Source organism: Coturnix japonica, chromosome 3 (assembly GCF_054131305.1).
Source record: "Coturnix japonica strain WE chromosome 3, WE-NBRP24, whole genome shotgun sequence".
NCBI classification, from domain to species: domain Eukaryota; kingdom Metazoa; phylum Chordata; class Aves; order Galliformes; family Phasianidae; genus Coturnix; species Coturnix japonica.
In genome coordinates, this window is record NC_140665.1 from 65,320,840 (window position 1) to 65,343,794 (window position 22,955).

At 40.0% G+C, this 22,955-nt stretch overlaps 1 protein-coding gene across 1 annotated transcript in view; it reads left to right on the top strand.

Moving 5' to 3' along the window:
* The first annotated feature begins 929 nt into the window (after window positions 1–929).
* Window positions 930–22,955, top strand: part of PREP (prolyl endopeptidase) — an 84,356-nt gene continuing 62,330 nt past the window's right edge. The window contains exons 1-6 of the mRNA XM_085543681.1: window positions 930–1,119; window positions 2,694–2,768; window positions 10,081–10,214; window positions 11,502–11,632; window positions 14,311–14,520; window positions 15,682–15,803. Coding sequence (XP_085399807.1) covers window positions 946–1,119; window positions 2,694–2,768; window positions 10,081–10,214; window positions 11,502–11,632; window positions 14,311–14,520; window positions 15,682–15,803 — 846 coding nt within the window. The 5' untranslated portion in view covers window positions 930–945. The remainder of the gene's footprint in view (window positions 1,120–2,693; window positions 2,769–10,080; window positions 10,215–11,501; window positions 11,633–14,310; window positions 14,521–15,681; window positions 15,804–22,955) is intronic.

Below are 22,955 nucleotides of genomic sequence, written 5' to 3' on the forward strand. Positions count from 1 at the left end.
CAAAAAAGAAGGGATGTTAGACCTGAAGATGTATGAATCTAAATGAAACCCGTGACATGAATGTAGTTAGATCGGTTACTAACAGAGATCGTTATTGTGTTGCCTTACTCTGTAACGCACACACTATCCACCCCCAAACAAAGCCCATTTAGAGATGGTAATAATTTCTATTAAGAGTATCAAATCAAGACACGTTTCTGAGTTGGAATGTATGAAGGTTTGATTCAATTTCCAGAATACTTTATATCACTGTCATCCTAACCACAGCTATACTGGGCACTGAGCAGTCTTTGGGCTGCTCTTGCCTGTAGACTCTACCACATGTAAACACTGTTGCCTCCAGCTCTGCGACACTCATCACATGAACACAGGAGTTGCCTTGGTAGAGAGCAGTCAAACTGTCCCCATAGTAAGCATGGTTTTGTCAGGGCTGTGAGCTGAAACTTTGAAACATCATCAGTTTGGAAGGCGAGCAACGTGGCCGTGCTGCTGGTCAAAGGACCGAGAGCTACATGCTTCCGGTGTTTTTGTGACATGAGAGATCACTGTGTCACTTCGAGGAATCGCACAAGATCACAGAATTATCAAGGTTGGAAAAGGCCTAGGAGATCATCTAGTCCAACCATCACCAATACTTCCCGGCTAAATCATATTCATCAACACAACATCCAGACGTTTCTTGAACACTCCCATGGTCGGTGACTCCACCACCTCCCTGTGCAGTGCATTGCAATGCCTGACTACCCTTTCCGAGAAGAAGAAAAACTGCGAGTTTCCTAACACAATAATCCCTGTTATAAACACGGGGACGGTGATGCTCCAAGCGGTGCACTCCAAACAACTAATGGAGCGCTCCGGGTGCAGCCGGTGCAGTGGTGGCGGCCTCCAGCAGAGGGCGCTGCCGCCTCGTTCCGCCGCCGTCCTCCCCTGTGTGGGGCGGGTCCTATGGCGGTCCCGCTGCGCCTGGGCCGTGCCGCACGCTTGCTGCCGGTCGCTGCCGCTCGAGTTGCCGCCTCGCAGCCCGTTCCGCTCCGCTCTTCCTCCTCCTCTCGCCGCTCCGCGCCGCCTCCCGCCATGCAGGCCTTCCAGTACCCCGACGTGTACCGCGACGAGGCCGCCGTGAGTACGGCTGGAGCTGGGGCAGCCCGTCGGGTGCCCGGGGTGCCCCGCACCCAGAACTCCGATTCTGGGGCGCCTCAGCGGCCCGAGCTGCTTTGTCGGGAGAAGCCTCCCGCGTTCCCTTTCCAGGCCAGCGCCTGGGGGTGGCTGGGCGCGGGGATGGGCCGTGCGGGGCTGCTCCAGGCGGGTCGTGCCACCCGCCGCTGTCTCTGCGCACCCGGGGGCGGCTGCAGCCCCGCGGAGCCGGGTGGGGGGCTCAGGGGCGGTTTCCATCGCGGCTGGAAAATACAGGCCTGCCTGAATGCATGAGGAGCATTGCCGGCTTCTCTGTAATGGTGCACCAGGAACGTAATGTCTGCGTGCGTTCCGATGCGGTTCGCGCATGGATCGCCGTGTGAGTTTGTCCGGAATTGTGAGTGCTTCACAATTCTTCCACAAACAGCTGAGCCTCGTACACCAGGCTAGGGATTATTATCCTCATTGCAGCCTTTCAATACCTGAAGGGAACTTACTCCCAGGAGGGGAGTAAACTCTTCGAAAGGGCTGACAATAGCAGGACTAGGGGAAATGGTTTTAAGTTGAAGGAGGGAAGATTTAGGTTGGATGTTAGGGGGAAGTTCTTCACTAGGAGAGTGGTTGGGCCCTGGAACAGGCTGCCCAGGGAGGTTGTGGATGCCCCGTCCTTGGAGGTGTTCAAGGCCAGGTTGGACGGGGCCCTGGGCAACCTGATCTAGTAAATGTGTATGTTTGGTGGCTCTGCCTGGCAGGGGGGTTGGAACTACATGATCCTTGAGGTCCCTTCCAACCCGGGTCATTCTGTGATTCTGTGATTATTTGCAGAAAGAACTTTGCTTTTAACCCAAAGTGTTTGCCGAAATGAGCTGGCACTGGAAAGACTCAAGTATTTTCTTCTGTAGTTTAGCGGAAGGCTGAACCACACAGCTCCAGGTATCTTGGTGCCTTTTGTATGCTGGAGCAAGCAGGCACATAGGAGACTAATTTGAGTGCTAAAAATGCTTTTCTTCTCATCAGCATGTGTACTTTGCTGAATGTGAGCATCAGTAGGAGAGGTGTAGTAACTGCCAGGGGCAGAACCTGAATTCACACTTTTGGGTGCATCCAGTAATTAGGTTTTGAGATTTCACTTAAGCATCTGGATTTGAAGGAGGTCTTGTTTGTTTGTTTAAAGGAGGCCTTGTTGTTTGTTTGCTTGTTCGTTTTAAGTTAGTTTTCTAACCTAGCTCATGGAAAGAATTAAGGTTTTTCCAATGTGTTTCTCTGGTGTTCTGTGTTTTCAATTGGTTGTTTCCCCCCCCCCCCCCCCCCCCAAGGATTATTGCTGCCTTAGTTCTTCCACCAAAAATGATGATATTTACAACTCAACTGAGAGCAAGATGCTGATGTCCTCTTTTGCTTCTTAGCACTATGTACTTCTGTTGAAATTCCAAATAAACTTTGTTTCAGGGTGGCTTATTCCCTGATAAATAGTTCACTTGTATAAATGTTGGGGTGATGTTTTTGGTTTGTTTTTTTTTTGCTGTTGTTGTTTTAAGTATTGTCTTTTATTAATTCAGGTCTCGGATTACCATGGACACCAAATCAGTGACCCATATTGCTGGCTTGAAGATCCTGACAGTGAGCAGACAAAGGTAACCTTTTTGTGTGCAGAAACGTCTGTTTCAACATAGATCTCTTTTGTAGGGTATGTGTATGTATTCTGTTTTTAGAAGACCTTGCCAATAGGTTTAAAAATCTTACCATTGTGAATGTAGGTGTAACGTAGTACACCTGATGCTTAAAGGTACCAACAGAGCAATGCTGTTATTTTGCACCTTTGTGTTAAGGTGGGTATAACAATATGGAGAAGTAAGGCCCTGTTTGTCTTGCACTGATTTTCTTTTTGTCAAGTTGATTTTCAGGGTGGCACTATAACACTGAAAGGTGGTGCTCTGTTTTTAAGATCGCTTTGCCTACTGTCCGAAGTACATCTAAGATTGCCATATTAAAACAAGTCAGAAAGGAAGATTTTTTCCTTTCCTCTTTCTTACAGTGACAAGTATGTGAATCTATTTTGTGTGTTTTCAACTTTGACCTCCTCAGGTTAGGCTTTGATAATGGTTTTCATTACATATATCACAGTATTTTCAGTGTGAAATCTAGTACAGCTAGACTATGTTACTTCTTCACTAGGAGAGTGGTTAGGCCCTGGAACAGGCTGCCCAGGGAGGTTGTGGATGCCCCGTCCTTGGAGATGTTCAAGACCAGGTTGGACGGGGCCCTGGGCAACCTGATCTAGTAAATGTGTATGTTTGGTGGCCCTGCCAGGCAGGGGGGTTGGAACTACATGATCCTTGAGGTCCCTTCCAACCCGGGTCATTCTGTGATTCTGTGGTGCTGGTCTTTCACTGAGCTCCCTCTGAAAAATAATGAAGTACGTCTGTGAGCCAGTTCCTCCAATAGTCTTGGCACAGGGAGTTGCAAGGGTGATTGCAAGAAAGTTGTAGGTGGCAGTGGAGTGGAAGGGGGTTGTTCCCTTAGAATGGCTAATACCTTTGTGACAGCTGTAGTTAGAGAGCTACAGCTCTAGCTTGTCTACTGACATGGCTGTGTTAGAAGATTGAGGGTTTGTTCCTTTTAAAAATAATTCTGTAAGATATCTTTCTGTTAGTGAGTTTCCTTTTAGATTCACTCATACAGGTGCTTAGTATAATGATGTTTTGATGAGTTACAGGATTTTTAAATAGAATTTGTTTTACACTTAAGACTAGGATAAAAACATACACAGTGTTCCATTCCCCACCTGTAAATGGTTATTTAGGATTTATAAATACTCACCTGTATTTATGTGGGGACTGTACCGTAGAGAAAAATTCATCCATAGATACTGACAATGAAAATTATACATGTAGTAAGTTTGGAGTATTTTGACGTTTTGTTTCTGATACACTTAAGTAATGGTACACTTAGGTTAGTTTTTGTATCACATTTAGAAGGATTTACGCATAGGGAGGTATGGTTATATCTTTGTCTTATAAGGACCATGCAGATATCCACCCACTCAGGTGGTTTTCAAAACCCTATGAAGAAGAGGTAGCACTGTGAAAATGCCAAGATGTCGCCTTTTGTGTCACTGCTTTTGCTACAAGATGTGAACAGACTGGGGAAGGACAGTTGAAGGCAGGTGAATCTCCTACAGAGGTGTTATTTATGTATAGGAGACTTAAAAAGGAGTGGGGAATTGAAGCATCATTGTAAAAATGAAGCCACCCAGGCACAAGATCACAGAATCACAGAATTATCAAGGTTGGAAAAGACCTAGAAGATCATCTAGTCCAACCATTACCAATACTTCCCGGCTAAATCATATTCATCAACACCACATCCAAACGTTTCTTGAACACTCCCATGGTCAGTGACTCCACCGCCTCCCTGGGCAGTGCATTCCAATGCCTGACCACCCTTTCCGAGAAGTAACATTTCCTAATGTCCAGCCTGAATCTCCCCTGGCGCAGCTTAAAACCATTCCCTCTAGTTCTATCACTGACTACACAAGAGAAGAGGCCAACCCCCAGCTCACTACAACCTCCCTTCAGGAAGTTGTAGAGAGCAATAAAGTCTCCCCTGAGCCTCCTCTTCTCCAGGCTAAGATGTGGAGCACAAGAAAGATGTCATTTTGGTGGAGTGAAACTTCTGTTACATCATACTCACCTACACTCCAAAAAACACACAACTTGGCAATGCTTTAGTAGAATGATGCAAAAAGTGCAAAGAGTTCCTGTGTGTCTGAGTACTCGAGTAGGTCATCTTTTTGCTGTGTCTCAAGAGTTACTGAACAAAGACAGTGAGTATTTTGCTTTCCTTCTTCTTTCACAGAGGTCAGAAGAGTCATGAAGCACTAAGCCTTTTTCATTTGCCCTATTACTCACTTTCTTGTGCTCTACAGCAGAGGCTGCTGACAGCTACTCTTTCTTACTAGCTTTTCTTAATGGTTTTATCTCTGTGTTCTTTAGATTGTTCTGCCAGAGTCGTGCAGAATAACCATTCTGTACTTAGCTGATCAAACAATAACCAGACCCTGGTAAAGGGACAATTGAATTACTATACAGACTTCAGAGGGAATTTCAAGTGTGCTTTGTAGACTTTCCAAACCTTGAAGTTGCTAATCTTGAGACCTGCATCTTTTCTTACGCTTCCTCTGAGTCCAGTGTTCTCTTTATGCTCTATGTAGCATCTCACACTTCCATGTATTCTTAGGGAAGATTGGGTGCCCACTGTATACCTCCACCAACAGGCTAACTTTCTACATATTACATTTCTACAGGCTAATTTTCTACGTATTAAATAAAGACTAGAAGAATTGCTTTGGCATTCATGCTCATCTGCACTGAAAGAACTCCCACTCCCAGTTCCTGTTACATTCATGCAAATCAAGAGTGTAAACAGAAAATTCTGGTTTATGCTAAGAGTGAAGGCTGAACTTCATTTATAAAATTAGGGATCTTTTCTCATGTGAGGACAGTTGGAAGTGTTCTGTATGTGCTGTTGAATAGCAAGACGATTATGTTGGATTCTACTTCAGAAATCTTGATTAGGCAGAAATAGTCCAAGGGTTGGAGTGGTCAGGATTGGTGTTACTTTGTTTCTGTTGACGTGAGTTGGTGAAATACAGTTTATATTTTCGGAAGCATGGAGTAAAAAGTGCAAGCAAATGATACTGGTTTCAACTATGGAATGTTCACTGTTCTAATTGATGCATGCTGTAGGTTTAATAGGACTAAGGTGAAAAGAAATTATCCAAAATGTCTGTAAAGAAAATCATGGTCACTTTTGCTATGTCTAATCCAAATGATTTTTCTTTTTGTAATTGACTTAATCAGGTGTTTCTCAAGTGATGTTAGAGTGTAGGTGGTACTGTACCTAATCCACTGTATATTGTTAATTTCCATTAAATTGGTTGACTCTGTGCTTTCTCTGCCCTCTCTCTCATTCTTACACTGACTGGAATGGTTTTGTCCCTTTATTACATCAGTGTAGCCATCACAGGGTGATTTTCTGGGGATGAAACCTTTTAGGTGAAACCTTTTAGGTAAATGAGTTTTGTAGTGGAATGCATACTTAATTCATCTCACACAAAAGCTACATGATATTTGGATATAACAATGAGATATTTTCTTTTCTGGCAGCACACAAGCTACTTTTGATTAGATGAAAGTCTGAGAGCTCTAGAGATCCTTCAGTCAGATCACCAGTGCATGTAGCTTCCATAAAAAACAGGTTATTGAAGTCTGCATGTAGGTAACCAGTACTGCTTCCAGTCAGATGCAAAGTCTTTTGAGTTGACAAAGCCAACAATGATTTAACTTCTTGGCATGTTTTACAATTTAGGGGATGCAAGCTTTATTTTAGACTAGGAAAGTCTTTTGCTACTGTGCATCAGTCAGTTGTATACAATACGTTAGCTCACTAGAACAGCTTTGTAGACAGGAACATGTAGTGTATCTCAGATGTGAGGGATGGAGAAGGGATAATAAAGTAGGGGCTGTGTAGCAGACAGTTTTTACTTTGGTACTATGAACTGGTGTACAACTGGATTGAGATTAGAACTAAAACTCCCAGAACTAAAATTAAATGGGTTTGCAGTTATAACTCAACAGTTTTTATACACTTCCTGGATAATCTTGCAGTTAAACTTTGAGTTTTGCTTTAGTAAAGACTAAAGAAAGTGCTAAGGAGCAAGCCATGAGAAATTTCTTAGTTTTATTTTGGAACATTTAATACAAGGTACGTGCACTCTTGTAGGAGTTGGACCAAACCATCTTTCACTGAGATACAGAGACTTTGGAGGGTAACTATTAAATGAACTGTAAATTCTTTATGGATTAATAACAAAGACTAAAGGCTTCTCCATGGAAAATATACTGTGAATGCCTTGGGTAATTTTCTTTTTGGATAGAAATCATCTTGTCAAGAGAACAGCACAGTAGCATGTAGCTGATGGGATGTAAAAAACATGGTTTAAGAAAAGGTGTCATTTGTTTTTTCATATGAAATTTAAATATAAACTTCTTAAAAAAATAGCAATTGACCTGCTTGAGTGATTGTCAAAAACTTCAGCCTTGTGTAGAACGTCTCTGGACTTAACGCCACTTCTGCCTTTGAAAATTACCTTATTTTCTGACACACACAAGTTTGACCCTTATTCTGTTCTTTCTCCTGCTAACAAATTCTCCTGGGTCAAGGCTGCTGTTAGTTTCTTAGGTGTAGATTTCAACAGAGGAAGTATTTTCTCTGTAGGTTCACGAGAACGTATGGACAATTGCTGTAGGTTCTGTACTGTTGGCATCTGTTTAACTCAGCATGGTCAACAGAACTGTCTGCTGTGAGAGCTCTGTTGGTAGCATCTGTTCCTGTACTTCACACAGAGCAATATTTCAGATATGTATTGCCTTTTTTTTGTAAGTATATTGTTGTGCAATGAACACTTGCAAGGAAAAGTTTGTTTTTTTTTACCAGAGGTAAAAGCAGATGTGGTAAAAGTGTGACTGCAATTAAAAGTGAGTAACACACTACAGCAGTGTTACTGTTTGGGTCACACTTAATATAGGGAATAAGGATCTGTGCCAGTTTCTTTCCATTGAATGCCACTGCAGAGTGCTTTTGCCTGTATAGGTGCATTGGTGATTATATACATATATATATCCATATGTATACATATATATATGTATGTATATATGTATTTTTTCCCCTGAGACTGTCACAACACTGAGTAGTTACCTTACATGGTATGTGCTGTCTGTGCTCTTAGAAATTTCTGTATTTCCACTTAGAGGAAACAGATCAGATCAAATGATTCTTGAGTAGATTTAAGTTCTTTTTGTCTTCTGATGGAGCCTGGGAATGTTACAGCAAGATAGAAACCGCACCATGTTCTGATTGGAACAGTGTTTTGTCTTATAACCACTGGGATGTGCTGTGCTTCTTTGCTAGATCGTAAAGCTGCCTTTGTCAGTTTAATCCTTGGGGGTAGAGCAGAGATAAGAATCAGCCTTCCCCTGGCAATGGTTTCCCCTCTTTCGTTCTTGGGGGTTAATTTCCTGACTGACTCCTCACTGATGCATGGAGTCTGCGTTTGATTATATCATCATTTTTAGCCTTCTTTTGCATCTTTGACTTTTCAGTGCTATAGTTGTTGTTTTTCTATGTCATCCTTGAGTGGTGACTTGCATGTAGCCAGCATGTATGTTCTTAAACTAAAGCACTTCTGCACTTAGCCAAGTGTTCTTAGAGCATTACTAATTTTGCACTTGTGTTTAAGATTTATCAGTTTCTGTATGTTTTGTTGGACATGAACAATTATCTTCCAAATAGAGAGTGACCAAAATTAATGTACTTTCCCCCTTATCATGTAGCCTGACAAGTCTCTGGAAACAAAGCCTGGCATGTAATGCAACTGTTGGCCATGCACTACTGTTGCAGCAGGATGAATGGGAGAGTCTGTTAACCTCTGTGCCTCACGGAGCCATTCTCACTGTGTGAAATGTCTGTAACATGCTACTAACGGGCAATTTTGTTCTATTCTTTCATCTTTTTCACCTGAAGAACTGATAGATGAGTGAACATTGACAGCAACTGCTAAATGCTGGTCAGGTGCTTTGTCCGGCAGCTGTCTTTCTTGAAGAGCAGTGAAACGCAGGCTGTGCAGTGTAGTTTGTAGCCCACCTGCTCCCGTAGGTCATGCCCTACAGTGAAATGTAATTCAGACATTATTATGCACTGTTCCACCTGCTTTGTAACAGATTCAGAGGGTAGAAACAGTAACCATATTCAAAGTTGCTGGGGAAGAAACCTGTGTTAAGCAGGTGAGGAGTCCAGCATTTCAGCTTGCTACATTGCGATAACAGCTAGAGGCTGGGTTGTGTATGGTATTGCAGCTGTCTTTGGAAAGCCTGGCTGTGAGTTACAGACGTGCACTCTGCCCTGCCCTTTCTAGTCTATATTCTTGACAGAAGAATCTGCATGTCTGCTTCCTAACAGCTGTGGCTCACAGCATGTTGCCTTAAGATGTTAGGTATTAATTTTATGTTAATGCGCTGTGATGAAACACCAGCATAGCGCCACTTTTTCCATCCGTGTAATGGGAGTGGTGGCCTCTAACAAACAGCTGAAGTAGCAATAGTTTTGGCCACTGGAGTTAAGTGTTTGCATCTGTTTGGTGGAGTGTTCTAAGGAAGCCAGACCCCTTAATGTTCTCTTCCCAGAGATTACATCTGTTACTCTTTTGTAACTAAGAATTTATCTTTGGACATGGGGAAAATGCCTCATCTGTTCTTGTAAAGGATAGCACACTGGGCTTTCCAAGAAATATTGACTGGGGCTAGTAATCCAAAGTGTTAATAGAATGAACAGATGACAGGTGTGCATGACATTTTGTATCATCATCTAGCTTTTCACAGTCCCTGAAATGATAGTCATGTCTGTGGGCAAAAGGGACTCTGTTCATTATCAGTTTTCTAATAAATATGCTGTAGAGGACTGGAGCGTTGTGTATTTGTGGTGAAGTAAGAGAAGGTGATTTTTTTCCTAAGTGTCTTCTGTAACTTATATTTGCTTAAATGATAGCGGTAAAGCTTAGGATTGTTTTAAAGAAAGAGCTTCGGTGTGTTGTTTTGTTTTTAAAATGGAGTGGCAGGAATCTGGCTTGCCTTTGGCCTGACCACTGACTACCTTAATGTGTGTCCTGAAGAAAGATAATTCAAGGTATACAATCAGTCTTATTAAGTGCTGCAACACTGTAATAATGCAGGTAAATATGTAAGATTGTTCAGGTGTAAATCTACACACCCTACATGGGAAGAAAGAATGTATGTGATTAATTGCATCAGAAAATAGTGTCTCCTGTAGGAAGTACACATTTCTACTTGAACTAATATACTTTTGGGGGGGGGTATTATTTTCTTTCAGGCATTTGTGGAGGCTCAGAACAAGCTTACAGTACCATTCCTTGAGCAGTGCCCTGTCAGAGGACTATTCAAAGAACGAATGACTGAACTCTATGATTATCCTAAGTACAGTTGCCACTTCAAGAAAGGAAAAAGGTACGTAAGGAATGTCTTCACATGACATAGATGAATGTGGAGCAGGTCAAAAGCAAATATATGTTACATAAATTATAAGCTGTACTTGCATTATTTCCCTTATTGCTGTGAAGGCATGTGTTTAAGCTGGTATTTGAGATATGTGGTTGCATGATGCAGAGCAGAAGGTGCTAGGTTGTTTGCGATTCCCAGTTAAATTATCTTCTGTGCATTTGTTATCTTTTTAATAAGAACAGTGATTTATCAAAACTCTTAACTGCAATGTAAGACAGCTGCTGTAAAAATAAAACTCTGGGGAGTTTCTTTGAGGGTTTATCACTGCCAGTTAAAGGCACTTCTCCTAGAAAAAGCACAAATCTGTCAGGTACACATTCTGAATATTTATTAAATCAAACAAGAGTAGTCTGTTCCAATAATCTCAATTGATTTGATCTTTGTTAAGTGAGCACCTACTTATACCACGTTTATTTTCACTGTTACGCGTGAGGAAGAGCAAAATATACCTTGATTACCTTAAGACTTTTGCATTGTTATTGAGAGAGATCTGCAGCTCTTTAGTTACCTGTCCTGTGCTGCAAGAGAGGGCATAGGTCCTTGTTATTAATTGAGGGAAAGTGTACTGTGTGGGTGTTTTGGTCTGGGGAGGCAGGAGGCTTTATTTGCTTTCTGTTTGGTTTTTGGTATATTGTGGGGAGCTGATGTTGATTTAGCACTGACATGCCATCTTTTAAAGATGTTAAATTTAAGCCCAGAAGCAGTGAAGCTGCTGATTAACCATCTGAGGCAAGTGATGAGTCAGCTGGTGGGAGCACAGGTGAAGGTAATTCAGCTGTGCTCCTGGAAGGGGTAGAGCTTGACTTTACCTCTCCTAGATCCCATTTAAGGGCAGACCACCATTAAGGTAGCATCTTTTGCTCCTTTGTGGAGTTCAGCCTCAACATTTTCCGTCTTGACTGAAGGCCTCAGAGTTGGTGAGTCTTTTTCTTAAATACCCTCTGTCTATCTATTTACAACTATACTTGTATTATTCCAACTATACAGGCTGGAATTCCTTTTGTCTTCAGAGGCCTAGAAATTAGTGACTGGGCCTCCTCTGTGTCAAAGTGGATCATCAACTCTCTGATAGTCACAGGGGAAGCTATGGTTCCTGTTCTACTGTGATACTTTTATTTCCCTATTTACCTGTCTTTTATTCACTTCATGAAGACCTAACACAAATTTTTCTTGGTAGTCTAATTGAAAAACCTGAGTTCCTCATAGTCATTTTGCCATCTTTTGTTCTTTTAGGTATTTCCACTTTTACAATACAGGACTACAGAACCAGCGGGTTTTATATGTACAAGACTCCTTGGATGCTGATGCCAAAGTTTTTCTTGATCCAAATAAGCTTTCCGATGATGGCACTGTGGCTTTACGAGGTTGGTGGCACAGCGGTTACTCCTGAAGAAGTCTGGGTCTCCAGTAATTAGAAATAGTTTGTAACTCTTCATGTATTTAAAAAACAACAAAGAAGTACAACTAGAGTAGCTTGTTAGCATCAAAGTAATCATAGTAGCCATGTGTATTTTGTATAGCCTTTCCGAAGAACACTTCTAAGTCTTTGTTATATTCGTAATTAACTGGGTTTATTTTTGCCATGTCTTTTTCATAAATCTGGAATGAATTCCACTGAAATACATATGGATCTTGAGATTTTCTGTAGCTAGGAAAAAAGTTTATGAACTTCTGTCAACTAGTTATGTTAAAATTTTATTTTGTATTCTTAGTAAAAGCCTGCAAGTTAAGGTAAGAGAGAATGAAGTAGCATAGTGTTAACTTCTGTGAGAATCACAAGATGACTTGTGTTCTCTTTGGTGTTTACTCGTGTTAGCTGTCCATTTTCCTACTTCTTATTGGCTTGTTGCAGAAGCAAGGCTCTTAAATCTAGAAGCCTTCAAAGTCTTTGCAAGACCAACTGATGAAAGCTATGCAAAGGACAGAATTAGGAGACACTTTGAGATAATCTAATAAAAAAGAATCAATATGGGTTTTTTCAGAGAAGTCCTGCCTTTAAAGTATGGATATCAGATCAGGTTCATGCTGCATTTCTGAAAGGCTTATAACAAAATCTTTTTCTAAATGCAATTAGAGAGAATACAGACATGGAAAAAGAGGTGAAAATCCTGGCATTCATTCTAAAATAAATAAGTAACATAAAGGCAGGGACAGGAATAACTGTCTAGCTGTCAAAGTAGAAATCACTGGTGCAGCTCTCTCAGGAACTGTGAAAGGGCTTGGGCTGTTGTATATATTCTTATATATCTAGAGAAAGGAGTGAGCAGGAAGGTGTCAGAGATTGTCGATAATATGGAGTTATCCCATATAAGGACTGAAGAATGACTGTGAAAAAATGCAGGAAGTAGATAAATTAATGATGCACAGGAGACAAAGAACCTTGACCTCATTTGGAGAGAAATGGATGGGATTCTGAGCTGACCACGACTACTTCAGAAAAATTCTTGGTTTGTAATAAGTAATTCCATGATATTGTCACCCTGGTTCCTTGTAGCAGCCAAAATAAGGACACTAAATGTCAGAAATAGTTAAGAAAGAAATGGAGATAAGAGCATTAAAAAATCATAATATTTGCAACCCAGGGGTTTATGTGGTAGCAGCTGAAAATTAAATACAGTGCCAGCCTGGTGAGGTCCCAAAAGGGGCTCTAAATTGTAGTTCAGAGAAGGGCAACTGGAACAAGCAAAAGTCAGAAACAATGGAATGTGCCCAGATTGATCGATCTGGAAAAGAGATAACAGGGAAGTGAAAGTGGTCTACAAAATCCTGTATGGCATTAAGTATGATGGAGAGGGTGCAAAGTTCTTGGTTATTTGTGATTTATTTATTTATTTATTTTTCTATTCTGAGAACTAGAGGATATCAAAAGAGGGCAGTGGGAGTTGAGTCCTAAGCAAAGAAGGTTGTTGTTCATCTTGGAAGTAGTAGGTTTGATCAACGATGACAGTAGATGTTGATGCAGGGAGCTTACTGTGGGTTTATAGGGAAGGTGGAGAAGGACAAGGGAAGGCACCCATTGATGATGATTAACAAACTGCCTTGTGGAAAAGATGTTTCCTAAAAGTGGTCAGAAGCTGGAAGGATACTTGCAAGTAATAGGTTTGCTTGTGTTGCTCTTGCAGGCATCTTGTTACTTCTGAAAAATCCTATACGGAATCTGTTCTGAGTCAGAATGACAACCTTGGGGGGGAGAGAACATGTTGGGGTGCATGAGTAGTGCGTCTTAAACCTGAAGTTCCTATTAAGTGCAATTTTTATTTTTTTTTTTTTGTCCAGTGTAGTTACTTCCAGGTCTTGATAGGCTTATGATAATTCAGTCCCTTCATTTGAGTTGATTTTTAGAAGTGAGTTTGATCCTTATTGGCTATGATGGAAAATCTCCTGAATTTTTTTCATAATCATATTTTCCTTAAAATTTGAGTAGAACTGTGTATGTCTCAGAGGTCTTAGCTGACATTATGGTAACAAATCCATTTGTTTTGTAGTGGGGAATTCAGTTTGGATGGTTTTGCAAGGTCTAGTTTTCATTGATTGCAAAGTTGAAGTAGTAATATCTTCAGAATTTATTTATTTATTTCAATTCATGTTAACTTCTGCTGTGCTTTTACTGTCTTAGAACCTCAGTTTGTGGTTGCCTACAGGCACTTGCAGTCTCCATCCTTATCACCAGCTTCAGGGAAGAAGAACAGCTATTGCTCAAATTGTATATCACATGCTGAATACTAGTGATGCTACTAAACATACTGAGTACATACGACTAAAATGAACTGCAAGCTATTTGATAAGCCCAAGATAGGAAAACTACTGCAAATCCCAAATTATAGTTGGTGTAGTTGCTTGCTTTGCCTTTAGAAAATAAATCCTCTTGTTCTGTGAGCACAGTCCTTTTAACTGCTTTCAGTCACATCTCTCTTTTGCTGAATTTGACTAAGATGGAGTAAATAGCAAAAAGCCATGTGGGAAAATAGCAAACACTGATTACTGAAGACACTGATTCCTTGTTCTGGTTCTTACAGCATCTTGTTTGTTTCTGATTTTCTAGGTTATGCATTCAGTGAAGATGGTGAATACTTCGCATATGGCCTGAGTGCTAGTGGTTCTGATTGGGTTACTATCAAGTTTATGAAAGTGGAAGGTCCTGAGGAACTTCCAGATACACTGGAAAGAGTTAAATTCAGTTGCATGGCATGGACTCATGATGGAAAAGGCATGTTCTATAACTGCTATCCAAAACAAGATGGTAAAAGTGATGGTAAGTATGGCTGTACCAGTTGCATTCTATGTGGAAACAAAATGACCTTTTCAATTAATTTGTGCAACAAATAGTTAATATTAGTTTATGTATTTAGATATCAGATTGTCTTATATGGCCAAAATCTGTATTCAACTAGTTCCCTTTCCTATCGGCCCTTTTATTTTTCTCTGCAGGTGTTTGTTTGTTTACTTTCATACAGGCTGGAGTTTGATGTCTAGAGGCAGTTTACTCTAAATCTCTACCTTACGCATTTTTTTTCTGGGCATTGGTGAACTGACTTTAGGAGGTTGACTTGAAGAGTAATCTGGGTTGTAATGTTTCTGTTACTCAACCAGACTCATTCATCTGTGGTTCGCTGCACAGCAAACCTAAGCATTTATGCTAGCAAAACTCTAAGTAGTATAGAAAGTGGAATAAATTGTTGGAGAGTGTCAATATAGAAGGAATCTAGGAGTTTTCTCTTGCTGTAAGGGAATGCTAGTATGTTCTTTCTAAACCTGTGCCTTTTGTGAAACATTGAAGAGAGCTGAAATTTTACATGTGTATTTAAGTTTGTAGCCTATAGTTTTGCCAAACTTGTAATTTAGACACCCACCATTTATTATGTTTACTTTTAAACATATTTGTAGTTCAGAATCTGAAGTATTGCACTAGAAAATGTTGCAAGAAAAAAGTAAAAGGAGAAATCAATTAGCATATAGTGCGCCTTAAAATGCTTCATTTTATTTTCAGCAGATGGGAATGCAACGGTTCCTAAAAGTAGTAATTAATAATAGATCCCCCCCTAAGTCCCCAATGTAAGATAGAAGCAGAAGCATCTTTAAAGGGTAGCAGAGATTGTTGCTTTTCTTTGATTGTTCAGTATTTCTAGAAAGTGCACTTTGAAATGATAAACCTTTACATTCGGAGAAAGTATTGCCTGCAATACAAGTCTAACTGTTTGAATGAGGCTGCAAGGTGATTTGAAGATCTATCTTATAGTAGAGGATGTTGGTTTTTTGAAGGGGAATGGTTGTACGCTTAAATTATTCCTAGTTCTCTCTGCTGAATGGCTTTCTACTTTTATACTTAAAAAGGATATACAGTTTCATAGGATTTTATGTGGATGTTGTTGGATTTCACTGAGAGCTAATTGTTTAATTCTATGCATTTCACTAGGTACTGAGACCTCCACTAATCTGCACCAGAAGCTGTATTATCATGTATTAGGAACTGACCAATCAGAAGATATTCTGTGTGCTGAATTTCCTGATGAACCAAAATGGATGGGTGGAGCTGAGGTAAAGTGAACGTGCTGAAGCTTAACATTATCACCGTGTTTATTTCTTCAGATTCTAACAGTTGGTAGCAGATACAGAGCGGAAAACATGTTCCTTAAAATAAAGTTTTTTATCAGGCTAGATATTAGGAGGAAATTCTTTACTCAAAGGGTGGGTGAGGCACTAGAACAGGTTGCTCAGAAAAGCTATGGATGCCCCATCCCTGGAGACATTTAAGTTCAAGTTGGATGAGGCCATAGGCAGCCTGATTTAGTCACAGACAACCCTGCCCACAGCTGAGAATTGGAACTGGATTGGTTCTAAGATCTCATCTCAACCCAGGCTGTTCTGTGAATCTGTTAGAGTTACAGAGCTTAGCACTGAACTAAAAATCATTGACTTGGAATCATGGACTAAGAATTGCTAAAAGTAAGACTGGTCTGCTTTAAACCAGTCCTTGAGTCTGTAATGACACAGTCACGCAGCATTTTTCCTTCTCTGAGGACACTGTCTTATGTAAATTTGGGTATAAAGGAGGAAAATATATCATTGTTCTGTTTGCTTCTTGTCAGCAAACCTCAGTCTTCATTTCTTACAAAAAGTCTACTTCAAGAAGCATGTCTGAATATTCCCCACCACATTTATTTTCTATTTGCTAGTTCTGTTTTCGATTTATAGTTCATATCTTTCCTCTTTGATGGACTTCACAGCACAAACATGGTGTGGACAGTGTTACCAGAAAGTGACTGCTGGAAGCGATTGCTTAAGTTTATTTTGTTGAACTACAACTATATTGTTCAAAGTCCTAGATAACCATAATTGTACATAACCATGCTTTGATCTTCTTTACTTGAATGATTCAAAATGCCCTAGTTTTTGTAATTAGCATTATTCTAGAACTATGAGATAGGGTCTGGAGCACAGATCTTATGGGGAACAGCTGAGGTAACTGAAATTGTTTAATCTGGAACAGAGGAGGCTCAAGGGAGACTTACTGCTATCTACAACTGCCTTAAGGGAAATTGTAGCAAGGCAGGTGTTGGCATCTTCTCCCAGGTAACAGTGATAAAATGAGAGGAAATGGCCTGAATTTGCATTGAGGTTCAGGTTGGGTATTAGGAAACATTTATTCTCAGAGTGGTGAGGCACTGGAAAAGGCTGTCCAGGGAGGTAGTGAAGAGTCACCATCTCTGGAGGTGTTCATTAAACACTTATATGTGACACTGAGGGACATGCTTTAATGGAAATGGTGTGATGGGTTAATGGTTGGTAACCTTAGAGGCCTTTTTCAATCTTGATGAATGAATGATTCTAAATTAGAATGCTTACCATTCAGCATATCAACCCGTGATATCAACTCCAACCATGTGGGGTTCTTTGTGCTGCCAGGAAACACCAGTTGTCTCAAAGAATTTGAGCACTTGGATTTAAAATGGAATGGCAAATAAGCGTGTAACATCACATTAGCAAAGTGGCCATGCTAAACCTTGTCTATACAAATCGTATTTGTTTACAGAATGTAAAGATAAACAGAACTCTTTTACGTAATCTCATCTGTTATTGGAGCATACCTTTACAGTCTGACCTGAATGTTGGTATTAACTTGAAAATAGGATCTTAAAATGTTTTTGAACAGCAATAACAAGTTGTGTTGAGTTTCAAATTCCATCCTGTTGCTAATTTAATTAATTGCCCTTATTTTTCTCCAGTTCTGTAATAAAGGGGCTTCTTTCTGTTGGTGGCAGGTGTTTTGCAGTGGTATGTACGCTGATTCACACCATGATGCATATTATTATTGTTTTGTGGACTCATGAGCTAATTTACACTTGCTAAGGCAAATTAATTTTTCTTGGTGGAATATTACAATGTTGATTTATTATGACCTTTATTTATTAGCATATAATGTCTTTTAGGGTAGTGAAAGTTTGCTGTCTTAGATTATATTAGAGGCCACAGAAAATATGTATTTTGTATTAGATATAGAGATACTCTTGTGTTTCAGGTGAGGTCTCATTTAGTAAAATCTTCTTTGAGGTAATAGGTATAAAAGGGTTTGTCAGTGTACTAAGTTGAAAAAGCAAGGCCTGGAGCATTTGGAGATCAGAAATATAGAACTGAATATGAGAAGGATGATGGAAAAGAACTAGTAGTGTGGAGCCTGTAGGGATTAGTGTAGAGTTTACTGGTCCAGAATGTAGAGGAGTAGCCACCCTGCATCTTCTTCCTCTTATGTCATGAAAGAAAACCTTGAGGCAACCTTAAACAAAGTGCCTTTTGCTCTGACAGCAAATGTCTTGGGTAATTTTTCTCATTGATGAGAATATATAGACCTTGTAATAAGTGATAAAAAAGTCTGAGGCGTGGGAAGAGTGCATTGGTAGTAATGATGCTTGCTGTAGTGTAGGAGAGTAATAGACTGTAGTGCAGCTACCAGTTCTATGTCTCTGGAATTGAAACATCCCCACAATTAATGGGAAGAGGGGACAGGATGTTGAATAGAGAAGCACCTCACTATTGTTTCTTTTTAATGTGTGTAGCTTCCAGTGACTTCCTAATCTCTAAGAAACATAATCTTGCAGAGATGCTATTATGTAAGATTAAATACTATTTTAAGGCAGTATTGGTAAAATAGAGATTCATTTTGGTAAACAATCATGAGCGAGTCAGAGCGATACTACTATAAAACAGCTGACTTTCCAGGATCATGCTGTGGACTGCAGCTGTAAAATGTGGCTCTGGCACCCTGATATTAATGGAAGATGGTTTTTAATAGTCAGGAAAAGACAAATATACTGCAATTGAAGTATACCATTGTGACTACAAAATGTGGTTTTATCTTTGTGGAAAAGGTAAAAAATCTCCCTTTTAAACCATTAAACAAGTTTTCTGGTCATTTATTATTGTTATTATTATTATTATTAAAGCATGCATCTGAGAAAGCCAAACACCACAAAATAATTGGGAAGAATTAAAATAGCTTTAGTAAAAATTGAGTTGTGTGACTTAGTGATGCCAGCCTAAATATTCTAATCCAGTGCTATCACTCTGCCAGAGATTTTGAAATATAGCACAGCTCAGTATTTTCTGAAAGTCTGCTTACTTGCATTCTTGTAAGATAAATGAAGAAGCATTTTTATTTTACAGTGCCTAGCTGGGCCAAATACATAGAAACAGATTCTCTCCCATTTTACACAGGCTCCAGTGGAGTCAGTCAGATTTTGATATCAATGGTCCACTTTCAAATATCAAACCTTTCATTATAGTGCAATCAGATCTTGAAGTTCCGTACCCAGAATTAGAAAAGAAATTGCAGGTTTTGCAATCGTTGGGTAGAGGAGGAAAAATTCCTGGCTTGTTCGTGTCAGACACTTGCATCTTTCTCAGACAGAGAAAGTTATAATAATGCCATTATACTTTAAAAAATAGGGTATTGCAGTGAAGGTGAGAAATGAAAATGTGTCTCCAATTAGGACAGAAGAGAATTGAGTAAGATTTTGTTAACTTGTTACATCTACTGAACAACATGTAGGAAAATAGCTTCAGTTTAAGAAGTTACTTATTCAACACCAGCACTGAGTATACTTGATTTAAACAAAACGTGTAATGCATAAAATAGATTTGGCATAAAAATTATAGATGTGTTTCCATCTCCTCACTGGAATGGATTGTCTGTGAGGGAGGAAAAAAATGTTTATTGCTCCTCATACTTCAGATTTATAGCTAGATTAGTTTTGAAGAAGATGGTATCTCATCTCTTCAGTAGTGTAGAAATTGTGTATGTTTTTCTGGTGCAGCTTCTAGGATGGTGAGGGATTTGGGAAGAAGCAGGAATGAGGTTGAGTGAATTTCCAGTAGATGGCAGTATAGTATGAAGATTGTTATTTTTTTTCCAGACCTTTATGCTTTTGTAGTGTTTGAAACAAGAGCTTCCCAGGCTTCTGCCCCTCTGTTTGCAGTATGTGCTTGTTTCCTCTCCAGACTCATACACTTTAACTGTCTTTTACAGACAGACTGTTATTCTGAAAGTTAGTCAGTAAATTATGTAAGATTCTTTCACAGTTGGTAGTGTTAAAACTGCTACACTGGCAGAATGAAAGGAGAGCAATGGGGGAACCCTCCTGTCCCAATTCTGCCAATAATGAAACAAGTACAATTTTTTGTGTTGTTTTTTGATACACTGTGCACAGGCCATAACCTGACAAGAAAAATATTTTTAAACGTTTAGAAATGTCAGTTTGCATCAGTGGTTCCCTGCGAGGAAGGTGGACTTGCAGATGAAATTTGGAGTGCAGAAGAATAAACTTTGCCAGATGCGTGTTGGCTCTGGCGTGTTTTCACACATGAAAGTGCAGCATCCAGGGGGAAAGAATGAACAGGAAGGGCTCAAAGCATCCAGTTTGCTTAAGTAAAACAGCCAGGTGATCTTTCTGGCTGCACACGGATCTGTGGTAGGTGTAACATCTTATAGGCATTGTATCACAGAATCATTTAGGTTGGAAATGACTTCTAAGATCACCGAGTCCATCCTTCCCCAGTGCCCACTGAGCCATGTCCTTCAGTGCTAAATCTCCACAGTTCTTGAACACCTCTAGGGAGGGTGACTGCCACCTCCCTGGGCAGTCTGTGCCAATGCTTGACTGTTCTTTCTGAGAAGAAGTTGTTCCTAATTTTCAAATGGCTTCAAAGGGAATTGGATCTAACCCAGATTTTTGGAACCTCCTGAATTTATTCTGGTGTCATGTGTTCGTATCTGTGTGAGTTTCACTGCACTCAAAAAGAAGCTGAAGACCACAGGGAAAAAAAGTAATACAATAGTTTGTCACCTCAGAGGACTACGAGTTTTATTCTGTACTCGAATTAAGTAGGATGCTTGTAAATACCCATGTGCATATTATTGTGTTCCACTTGGGAACAAGACTGCCTCATGGAGGAAACTGAGGGAACAGTGAAACTGAGTTAATGCCCAAAACAGTTTTTCTAAGCTGAAAAGTGGAAAGGGAGAGCATATTACCTTGTTGTTTACATACAGTAAGACCATGTCCTTCTTGGAGTATATCAAGCCTGCTTCTCAGAATAGAAAGATTTCTGATGGACCACATCCAGAAATCCTTCATTCCTGTAGTCACCCACTGTTAGTTCTTCTAATTTAAAAATCTATTTTATTAAACCAATGTGATACAAATAGGAAACAAAACAAGTATTTGTAGCATATCTTCTGAAGAACATAAAATATTATGGGAACTATCACAGACAAATAGAATGGCTTTGGTTGGAAGGGACCTCAAGGATCATGAAGCTCCAATCTCCCTGTCTCAGGCAGGGCCACCAACCTTCACATTTAATACTAGACCAGGCTGCCCAGGGTTCCATCCAACCTGGCCTTGAACACCTCCAGGGACGGGGCATCCACAACCTGTCTGGGCAGCCTGTTCCGGTACCTCACCACTCATAGTTAAGAACTTCCCTCTGATTCCCAACCTAAATCTTCCCTTCTTCAACTTAAAACCATTTCCCCTTGTCCTGGCATTACCAAACTTTGTAAAGCATTGGCTGCCCTCCTATTTGTAGACTTCCTTTAGGGTACTGGAAGACTGTAATGAGGTCACCCCACAGCCTTCTCTTCTCCAAGCTGAGCAAGCCCAGCTCCCTCTGTCTTCATAGGAGAGGTCATCCAGGCCTCTGATAATCTTTGCGGCGCTCTTCCAGACCCTTTCTAAAAGCTCTCTTTCATCTATTGGAGGCCCCAGACCTGTACACAGTACTCCAGATGGGGCCTTATAATTGCAGAGTAGAGAGGGACAATACACCTCCCTGTCCCTGCTGGCCACTCCTTTTCATCAGAAGGAGCCCAGGATACCATTTGCTTTCCGAGATGCAAGAGCACACTGCTGGCTCATGTTAAGCTTTTCATCCACCAGGACATCCAGGTCCTTCTCTGCAGGGCTACTCTCAAGGAGTGCTCCTTCCAATCTGTATATATGCCTCGGATTCCTCCAGCCCAACTTCAAAGCTTTTCATTTTGTTGGAACTATATACTAGTTTGTGTGACTTTTTTTGAACTACTGCAAAGATAATTTCAGAATGTAGCTGAATGTTAATTTTTCTTAAAACATACAAGCGAAATCTTTAAGAATGCTTTACCTAATTTCCTCTTGTATGACAAGATGGAGCTTTGCTTTTTTAAGCAATAAGTTAATAAAAGCAAAATTTGAATGGCTGGAAGATTACAGTAGGGATTTTTCACTGTCATTGTGCAGGCAGAACTCTGTGGCATATCTTTGACGCTAAAACACTTGGGGCTGTTTAGACAAAATTACTCTTATTTCTTATTGACCAAGTGTTTTGACAAATTTCAGTAGATATTTTTTCATCTCTTTGTGGAAGGCTTGTCTTCTGTAGGGTTTTTGTTGTTTGTTTTTTTGTGCTTAGGATTTTAATTTAGTTATCTGATAGGAAGATTTGAAGCATTTAAAAGTGATTGGAAGGCAGATAATTCCTATGTCAGTCTGAAGTGTCCTCTGCATGTAGATTCTTTATGTTGAAGTTTGGTGAAATTATACCCAACATTTTTGCTGCAGGAATATAAAGATTTGGAAATAACAGCTGTCATCTGTCTTATGCTGGATGGCTTCCTACATTTGTAAATCAGTACTAATGGGTAGAGAAAAAGTTTTTACACAATCACTCCTCATGGTTTTAAACTCTTGTATGCATAGAATGTAATGAAAACTGTAGTATTAAAACATAGCTTACCAATGCTTTGAGTTATTAGTCTAGCTATTGTCACACACAGCATAGTTTTATCTTTATTGTCTCCTATCTTGCTTTCCATGAAAGGTTTGTTGTTACCATGTGTTAGCGCATAGAATATGGTTCCTAATTTGACAATTTGGCTCTATTGTTTACTTTGTTATATTGCAAATGTGTTTGCAATGGCAGTTAACCTTGTTCCATATATAGACGACACTGTTTTTTGAAGAAAAGCAGTAGTTCGTAGGTACCGTGGATGCAGGTCAGGAGGTGGGTTATAATGGTGTTAATATCTGCAGTTAAATAAGAGGGCATTTGTCTTATTCTAGACACAGGCATGTTATTGTAAGAACTGATTTTTACTTCATTTTTTTAATGACTTATTATGTGGAAGCAAATTATGCCATGACTAGGATTTTTTCT